This window comes from Opisthorchis viverrini (genome assembly GCF_000715545.1).
Source record: "Opisthorchis viverrini unplaced genomic scaffold opera_v5_217, whole genome shotgun sequence".
Classification (NCBI taxonomy): domain Eukaryota; kingdom Metazoa; phylum Platyhelminthes; class Trematoda; order Opisthorchiida; family Opisthorchiidae; genus Opisthorchis; species Opisthorchis viverrini.
Window position 1 is genome coordinate 723003 of NW_008751876.1, and position 9061 is coordinate 732063.

At 42.9% G+C, this 9061-nt stretch overlaps 2 protein-coding genes across 2 annotated transcripts in view; one reads left to right on the top strand and one right to left on the bottom strand.

Annotated features, from left to right (window-relative positions):
* Positions 1 to 5187: 5187 nt before the first annotated feature.
* Positions 5188 to 9061, top strand: part of T265_08457 (hypothetical protein) — a gene marked incomplete at both ends in the record, with an annotated part of 134808 nt that continues 130934 nt past the window's right edge. Inside the window, one exon of the mRNA XM_009174264.1 lies at positions 5188 to 5228. Within this exon, the coding sequence (XP_009172528.1) occupies positions 5188 to 5228 (41 nt within the window). The remainder of the gene's footprint in view (positions 5229 to 9061) is intronic.
* T265_14578 (hypothetical protein) lies at positions 5741 to 6207 on the bottom strand (the record flags this gene model as incomplete). Its single annotated transcript, XM_009174270.1, has 2 exons — positions 5741 to 5980; positions 6007 to 6207. Coding segments are annotated over 2 exons (441 nt in total), but the record flags the coding sequence as incomplete, so codon positions are not given.

The following is a 9061-nucleotide window of genomic DNA, read 5'->3' on the forward strand; positions in this document are numbered from 1 at the left end:
TTGAACAAGTAAAAATAGGACTAGCTTCAGTGGAAAACATAAAGGAAAGTTGCTCAGAGGCTGAAACGTTGTTCGTCCCCAAACACCAGCACGCAGTCGAATGGGCCGCAAGCTACCTAAAGAATCCGGCGCCTCTGGAAAAGAGGTCTCAGACATTTTTAAGAAAGTTGATTACAGTTGACACAGGAGATGAGCTGGCATTTCGTAAAATGCGGATACGCCAATCAAAAATACGAAAACAAGCCACCATTCTGAAGCTCGCCCGAAAAAAACAGAAATGTGCTGTTTAAATTCATGGGACATCGCCACAGAAATAAGCCAACCTTGAAGAACAGGAACGCGGAACCCATGAGTGACATAGTAGGGTATCTGAGGTCTATACCAATCTCTAGCGTCCTTGTTACATTCACTCTTGTCGTGGCGTAATTACGAACGACATTTAACCGCATTGGTCTTTACGGAGTAGGGCATTCGTTAACTCTTTACAAGCTCAACCCATTCTGCGCGTCGGGGCCCGGCAGGGTCCACCCAAGGATCTTGAAGGAACCATCGTCTACACTGGCAAATCATTTATACCTGGTGTTTCGTTGGTCGCTTAGCGAAGGCTGCCTTCCCTCTGCCTGGAAGGAATCGATTATAACGCCAATCCACAAAACTGGTGACCGACTATCGCTCAACAACTACAGGCTTATTATTCTCACTAGCGTACCGTGCAAGGTGGTGGATCGCACTCTGAAGCGAGCCATCCTAGGTCACATTACTACCAACAAATCGATGTCTCCAATTCAACACGGATTTCTCCCAAACCGTTCTTGCGTGTCAAACATGCTCGTATTTGTGGACAGCTTAACCCAAGCCAAGGACGAAGGACTCATATTGACTGCCATATTTTTCAAATTCTCGGAAGCATTCGGTCGAGTCCCACACGTCCCACTGCTCCACAAACCCGAGTCTCAAGGGATTCAAGGAAAACGTCCACACTTGATTAAGGCGGTCCTACCAGACGGAACATTTCGAAGGAAAGTAGTCTCAACCTACAGTTTTCCGGCGCCGGTCTTCATCGGAGTTCCTCAAAGCTTCGTCAACGACCTTAAATACGTTCGTTTTATGTTCATTTATATTTTTGCGGACGACTTGAAATCCTGGAGTTCTAATGCCAGCACCCAGCAAATGGATGCAGCGGCTGCAAAGCAGTGATCGTGGGGCCGGCGCCTTCCTCCGAAGGACGAAAAGTGCGTCCATGCCATTCGGAGGAGAATAAGCGAACCCCTTTGTCGTGCATGGTTAGAACGGACCGAATAAAACTTACGAAGATAGATTCCAAAAAATCTTGGGTATCTGACAGTCTTCAGACATATCCTTCTCACAGCACCATGAGGAAGCGCTCAAAAGGCCCTCGCAGTTCTGCGGATGATTCGGCGCACCTTCTCCCGTATTAATCGTGTGGACTTCCATATACACTATGGGGCCGAAGTCAGACCGCTTCTTGAATAATCCAACCAAGTTTTCCACTCAGGACGCAAGAAGGACGTAACACTCACGGAGCGTGCCCAGTGAGCTGCTACGGAAATGGATATCGGCCTTAAATTCGTGGAATATGAAATGCGTCCAGTGGTGCTTGACCCCTATCCCGTGGAGTATCGTCACCTCAGAGGAGACCGATTTTTTACTTATGCCCTGATTGAACAAGGACTGGCCAACAGTTTTCCATCGTTGGCGCAGCAAACACGGCGGGGACATGTTAAGCAGATTCTCAACCTCAGATCACAATTTCGTTAGGGAAAATTTTTCTCATTTCGGGTAGTTGCTACATGGAATAAACTTCCCCCGACGGTTGTCCACGCTCCTTCTAGAACCCACTTCAAAGCACATTTAGACACATATATGCGAGTCCTCGCGCTGGCAAGCATACTGCCCCGCGCTGAGAACATAGAGAGCAGCGCTACACCTTTTTTCACTTGTACTTTCCAGGCGAACGACAGCCGCTGAATGACAGGAACAAAACCGACCCGGAGAAATTAGGCTAAAGCCTCAATCATGTGTAGCGATACGTGAATCCGTGTCTCCATGAGATTGGTGAAAGCCTGTTGGGATGTTGGTGACCTTGAAAGGCGGTCTTTTGACGGCATTTATGACTTAATGCGCAGTAACCGAAACACGCATACAGGATTGTTGAGTAAAGTAGTGAAATGAACGACCAACGTGCACCCTTAGAAAAAAAGGTTTGGGCTTATTAGAATAATGATGCCAACCCCCAGAAATGTTTCGATCTTTGGCGACGTTTTGTATCATTTATAATTGGGGATTCGGAAGAAATTGGGTGAGTTGTTCTTTCTGTGTTCTGTCTTTTTTGGATTTTTCTTTGAGAAAAACTATTTCATCTAAATCAGAGGTTTACTGCGTCTTTAGATGCATATGTTTCCACAATCGGTAAACTTTTTCCTGTTCAAAAACCCGGAACCTTCATTTTGAGGAAAATCCGGCCTGTATCAGTTCCTTCTTTGAGTTTATTGCAAAAGAAGTGTGACTTATAATGTCTCGACATTTTGTCTGACGATATGGATGCCAAGCAGTACTCAGCTAGCTTTGGTGCAGAAATTTCTGCGGCAGATCTCTACCCGGATACGGACCCAGAGCGGAAATGAAACTGGTTACCGTACCCAGTCCGTACCCGGGTAAGGAAAATCCCTACTCAGCATCAAAATTTCTTCACTCAGTCCACACTTGGATAAATTCGTCCGGAGCACACATTTAGCCCATTATAAGCATTTATTTCTTCCCCTAGTACATTTCACTAACTTTCTAAGCACTATGCTCCCGTGCCGTGATAACATATCTACCCTCACACTTTTCCTCAGCATATTACCTTCCCGGATATTAATACGTGTTACCAAGTACAAATTTTCATATGAATCAAGTAAAAAATTACAGGGGGTCACTTGCCATTCTTGGTGGCTCTCTGCAGGCGTTTCCGAAATTTCTACCGTTCATTTTCTAGCCAGCGAAGAATGATTCCCTTGATTTGCCGTAATTAATGTTTGGAAACTTTTTAGTTGTCACGTCTGTAACGAAAAAGTTTATGTAAGTATGTTAGTTAAGCACAGTTGTGCATCGCGAGCCTCGTGCAGGAGCCACCTTTTCACCTTTGTGAAATCAGTAATCGTGACTACGGCAAGTACTTGCCATTTTTGCATACCTCGGACTATCTCTGAGGTGTTCTTTGTACCTGCGGAGCTCATTCATGGATGACAGAAGTAGAAGAGGTTCACACTTTCCAGGCGAACGACAGCCGCTGAATGACAGGAACAAAACCGACCCGGAGAACTTAGGCTAAAGCCTCAATCATGTGTAGCGATACGTGAATCCGTGTCTCCATGAGATTGGTGAAAGCCTGTTGGGATGTTGGTGACCTTGAAAGGCGGTCTTTTGACGGCATTTATGACTTAATGCGCAGTAACCGAAACACGCATACAGGATTGTTGAGTAAAGTAGTGAAATGAACGACCAACGTGCACCCTTAGAAAAAAAGGTTTGGGCTTATTAGAATAATGATGCCAACCCCCAGAAATGTTTCGATCTTTGGCGACGTTTTGTATCATTTATAATTGGGGATTCGGAAGAAATTGGGTGAGTTGTTCTTTCTGTGTTCTGTCTTTTTTGGATTTTTCTTTGAGAAAAACTATTTCATCTAAATCAGAGGTTTACTGCGTCTTTAGATGCATATGTTTCCACAATCGGTAAACTTTTTCCTGTTCAAAAACCCGGAACCTTCATTTTGAGGAAAATCCGGCCTGTATCAGTTCCTTCTTTGAGTTTATTGCAAAAGAAGTGTGACTTATAATGTCTCGACATTTTGTCTGACGATATGGATGCCAAGCAGTACTCAGCTAGCTTTGGTGCAGAAATTTCTGCGGCAGATCTCTACCCGGATACGGACCCAGAGCGGAAATGAAACTGGTTACCGTACCCAGTCCGTACCCGGGTAAGGAAAATCCCTACTCAGCATCAAAATTTCTTCACTCAGTCCACACTTGGATAAATTCGTCCGGAGCACACATTTAGCCCATTATAAGCATTTATTTCTTCCCCTAGTACATTTCACTAACTTTCTAAGCACTATGCTCCCGTGCCGTGATAACATATCTACCCTCACACTTTTCCTCAGCATATTACCTTCCCGGATATTAATACGTGTTACCAAGTACAAATTTTCATATGAATCAAGTAAAAAATTACAGGGGGTCACTTGCCATTCTTGGTGGCTCTCTGCAGGCGTTTCCGAAATTTCTACCGTTCATTTTCTAGCCAGCGAAGAATGATTCCCTTGATTTGCCGTAATTAATGTTTGGAAACTTTTTAGTTGTCACGTCTGTAACGAAAAAGTTTATGTAAGTATGTTAGTTAAGCACAGTTGTGCATCGCGAGCCTCGTGCAGGAGCCACCTTTTCACCTTTGTGAAATCAGTAATCGTGACTACGGCAAGTACTTGCCATTTTTGCATACCTCGGACTATCTCTGAGGTGTTCTTTGTACCTGCGGAGCTCATTCATGGATGACAGAAGTAGAAGAGGTTCACTGAGTGTCTGAGAACTCTTGTAGGTACTGAAGCATCCGGTTTGATATGCAGTTTCTGCAGCAACGATTAAATCCGCTCAAAATTCTCTATAACATAGTTGAGTTAATACATGGTAATTTGATCACTAAGCATGAGTTTGGCCAGGTCTTTGGAAATTACCTTGCCCTTGGAATTTGGAGGGTTTGTTCTAAAACATAAAGCACATAGCATGTAAAAAAGAACCTGAGAGGCGGCGTCGAACTACGTGGTTCTTGATTGCCTGCGGCAGGAAGTGTTGTATACTCGGAACTGCTGTTAGAACTTAGATGGTCGTAACAAAATAAAACGTACGTTCCACATATCATCGGGGCATCACCCGGATGACGCGTCAGAAACGGTAATGATACTAGTGTCCAAGGACGTTTGATTGGTACATCTAAAGGTAAGGGATTAATATATTGAGAATTTAGTAGGTGCTGGAGGAACGCACAGTCTTTTTGGAGCTTGTGTGCTTGTGGTTACGTTTGCAAACAAGGCGGAACCATTATCCAATCCGTCTGTAAAATCAGACGGCAGCTGTATTTTTACTGCAACCGTCGAAATACGAATGACGAAAAAATATTTGCGCTTAGATGCCTGTACGAGCTCTTCATCGTGCTGCTCTGCGAAGGAAGTATGTCCTAATTTAGGGGCTTCTTGAGAGGCACTTAGTACATTGACAAAAGTTTCCAAAAAAAAAATGAAATGAACATGAACTTACTGCAACGCCGGAATACTTCGTGCGTGCACGACTTCAGTGGACACTTTGAAAGGCTGCCTTCCAGCAAGTTAGCATATAGAATACTTGTCGTGCATGAGGGCCGAAGAACTGAATCAGGTGGTACGAACCACGATTCATGCGCCATCTCAACGGAGTCGTCCTCGAAAATCAAAATAGCGTACATGGTTGAAAAACATGTTTTTGTTACAAAATTTAGTCTCCTCTGAAAAATCTACGACAGTGGGTTGACCGTCAAGCAAAATGCAATTGTTGGGAAAGTTTTTCGAGAAGGTGAGAACTGTGTGCACAAACCTCCGACTTCCACTCCTGGCTGGTGACCTCAGTGGCAAACCAACATTATCCAAAAACCTCCGTCCTTTGACTGCATCCATTTTGACGCGCTCGGTCAATCTGTGGTACAGCTAAACAACCGGTGGTTTCGGCACATGTGTGTAAGGATTTAAATGCCCCAACTCTGATTTATAGAGGAAACAGGAAAAACGAATAAAGCAACCGTAGAGCTTGACGAAACTAACCAAATGGGAGAACAACTGTATGTTGTAGACTAGATGGTTTGATCCAAAACTGGCAGCAACTTTAGGAACAGCAACCTTGTAAACATCAATTAGAAAATCAGAATACTGTTGTGAAAAAAGGTAAACAGTCTGTAAAGATGTTTAATGAAAAATACATGAGGCATTTGTAAACGTTGGGATGTGAAAATCTTGTACAAAAGAAAATGTCGTAGCTCAGATGCTTTCCACCAATCCAGGTCTACCAAACCCCGACATTTTCGGGGAAAATATGCACTTAAGATCGCATTTTGTTGCTCAATTGTATCAGGATTATGTTTTACCCAAAGGAAGCCTATATTCTGTTCGATTGGTATAGTGCTGAGTAAGATCAATCGATAGGTTCATGGAAAAGTACAAGTGGAAAAATAATGCAACCCCCTCTAGAAGTCTCAGCTACATATAGCTAACGCGCAGGATAACTCATAAAAAGCAGCAACTGGACATGATTGACCAGAGATACTGGATGCTACATTGATAATTGCAGGGAAAAAGCTATTTTACGCATCTACTACTTGGCATGATAAAAACTGTTGCCTGAAGTAAGCATTCTAACCTGTAGTGGTCAAGAATCCTAAGGAGTCTCTATTGAACAGAGAAAACTATAAATGAAAGCCAGGGGTAATGTCGCAAGAAAGACAATCCAAGGAAATGTTGACACAATTTGCACCACAAAGCGAGAGATTCGTTTTTCTGGTATTCCATATCTCTGATGGACGAAACATTAACCCACTGATGTGAATAAATAGGTCCACTGTGTACAACTAAAATTTTTGTTCACGTTGAAAATTAATGATAGCCAATATTGTTCAACCACTGGTCGCAGTAACAATCACCCAGAAAAAGACGTAAAGTCCAAGTGAGCCCAAGATGCGGGGACTTGTTGTGTATTTCATCAAAACAAACTTTGTAGAATAACGTGACTAATATTGACATGGAGAAAAGAGACGAAATTGGGCAAGAAAAACAGCAGTTTACAAGTGATACAACTTTCTTATCTTGTATCCTCCGTAGATTAATAGAGGCGGGGGTAAAAGTTAGCCGAAAAGACCTTGGTTGATGTAGATAAGTACCAGGTAGTGTTGGAGGCGTTGGTATTCTTGAAAACAGGGATCACTGATTTCTAAGCGTGCTTCAAGGTCAGCAGGCTTTCGGGGGTGGTAATATTGACTCTTCATTGGTACACGGAGGACAGTGACCGTCCCATTTTTTCCCCATCGTAGTGGTCGAATCAAATGTTCCAAGCTCTTTGTCCTGGCATTTTACTAGTTTTGGTCGCTATAAAAATCTGAGTAGGCAGTCGCTTGAATTATTTAACCTTAGTGACCCAACCTACGCCCGTTAAAATTTAGTCCCAGTACGTTAATATACGTCTCAAAATTCAATGGGTTTGAGATGTTCCGTCTGTTCGCCGTAGTTCTAGCCTGTAAATTTGATCCATTACGAGTGCTGCGTTCACTAAGGGGAAAATATGCATGTGCCTTTTAGGCCTATTAGCTAGGATAGGAAAAGAAAAATGCACTGGAACGTAGCCAGATAATTAAGTAATTCTGATTTTGGGTTCCACCATATCTTGCGATCTACGTTCAATTTGAACGGTAAAGGATTTCATCAAGTCCAACTTGGTGAAACTGGCATTCAGCAGAATAAACCACTCCAGAGACTACTGCTTTTGCGCCAAAATTTACTTCAAATCAACTGAAATGTAACTCAGGAACTTTAGTTGCCCGTATAAAGTAGATCCAGAAAGTGGAAAAGAGAAGCGAAAGTCAAGAACTTAGATCAGTAAAAAAGGTACTTCTTGGATGAAGTTTTAAGACTCCAACGGAGATCGGTGACAAAAGGCAAGTTAATTAAACTTTTGCTTAAACGCATTACTTGAGTTGGCTTAAAAATTCTTTCATTTCATATAATTTGATGTTTAAAACAGTGTGACGTGGGAAACTTGATTTAGCAGTTGAAAGATGTGGTAGTTGATACGGTTTTCTTATATTAGCTTGCGCCAGACTGCTCTTGAATACGAAATTGCTTGTTAGCAAGAACGGTGGGAAAGGAACATGTGTTGCGTCGGAAATATCCGGTATCCAGCTGTGAGGTGATTGAGAATGACCCGCCACAGGAACGCTTTCTGCCACCATGCAAGATGCACAAATGCAATCACTAGACCTGTAGCTGCTGGGACATAAGAAACCACCAGTTCTGTAGGTTCAGTCACTTTTTTCAGGCAAAAAACTTTTGCCGAGTGGCCAAGAAGGTGTGAGTTAAAAATGCTTTATCGATCTTTCTTCCAGATCTTTTGGATGACTTTTATCTGGCCACAAAGAGCTTAATGGGTTTATACTGTGCAAAAAGACTGGTTTTGAGACACGGCTTCTAGCACGCACTGATTAAAGGCGTCAAAAGTGCTTAGTGCAAGTATCTCCACTCAATGCTTTGGTGAAGTTTTATCTACTAAACAACAGGTGACGTCACATTTTCATTAGAAGTTAACCCACAGCGGTTGTTATATTTTTTGCCCATGTTTTGCGTTGATCGCGTCATTTGAGCGAGAATTCCTGAATTTGATGTTGGCACTAATAAAGCTTCTACACCACAGTTGTCTCCGGTATTTGGAGTAGACCCAGAGCGTGGAGCTACCTCTTATATAATGTATCTTTCATTCCTTCAACCCCCTGCACACTCCTAAAACTCATTGTTAGCTAGATGCATAAAACTGTTGCTTACTTTGGAGGCCGTGAAGTGCAAGTGTCCCGCGATATATCTAAATCCTTGGAGCAAATTTGTGGAACAGTCTCAGATGGCTCTTAGTCTTCTTTAAGCAAGAACTGGGGTGGTTCCTGTTTTGTCCAGTATTTTGACCAGGCTAAGTGCCATAAACTCTGAGTATTTTGTAGACTAAATCCGGAAATTGCTGCCAACATCAGTGGTTTGGGCGCTGAATAAGATGGTGTGACGTGGACTCAAGAGTAGTGCGTAACAAGCGGAAATGATTTGTGTCTGGTTGTTTTTGTCCCGCACATTTTGCACACCAGGGTCGAGTTCCAAACGTAGCTTGCAGCCGTTGCCTTACGAAAGCATATAGATGTTTTTGTGCAGCAGTATATTTGGTCTCTAATATTTCCCAAGAAAAGGTATCTTTTCAGAGGGGTTTGGTAAACAATCGGTGCGGTGGGC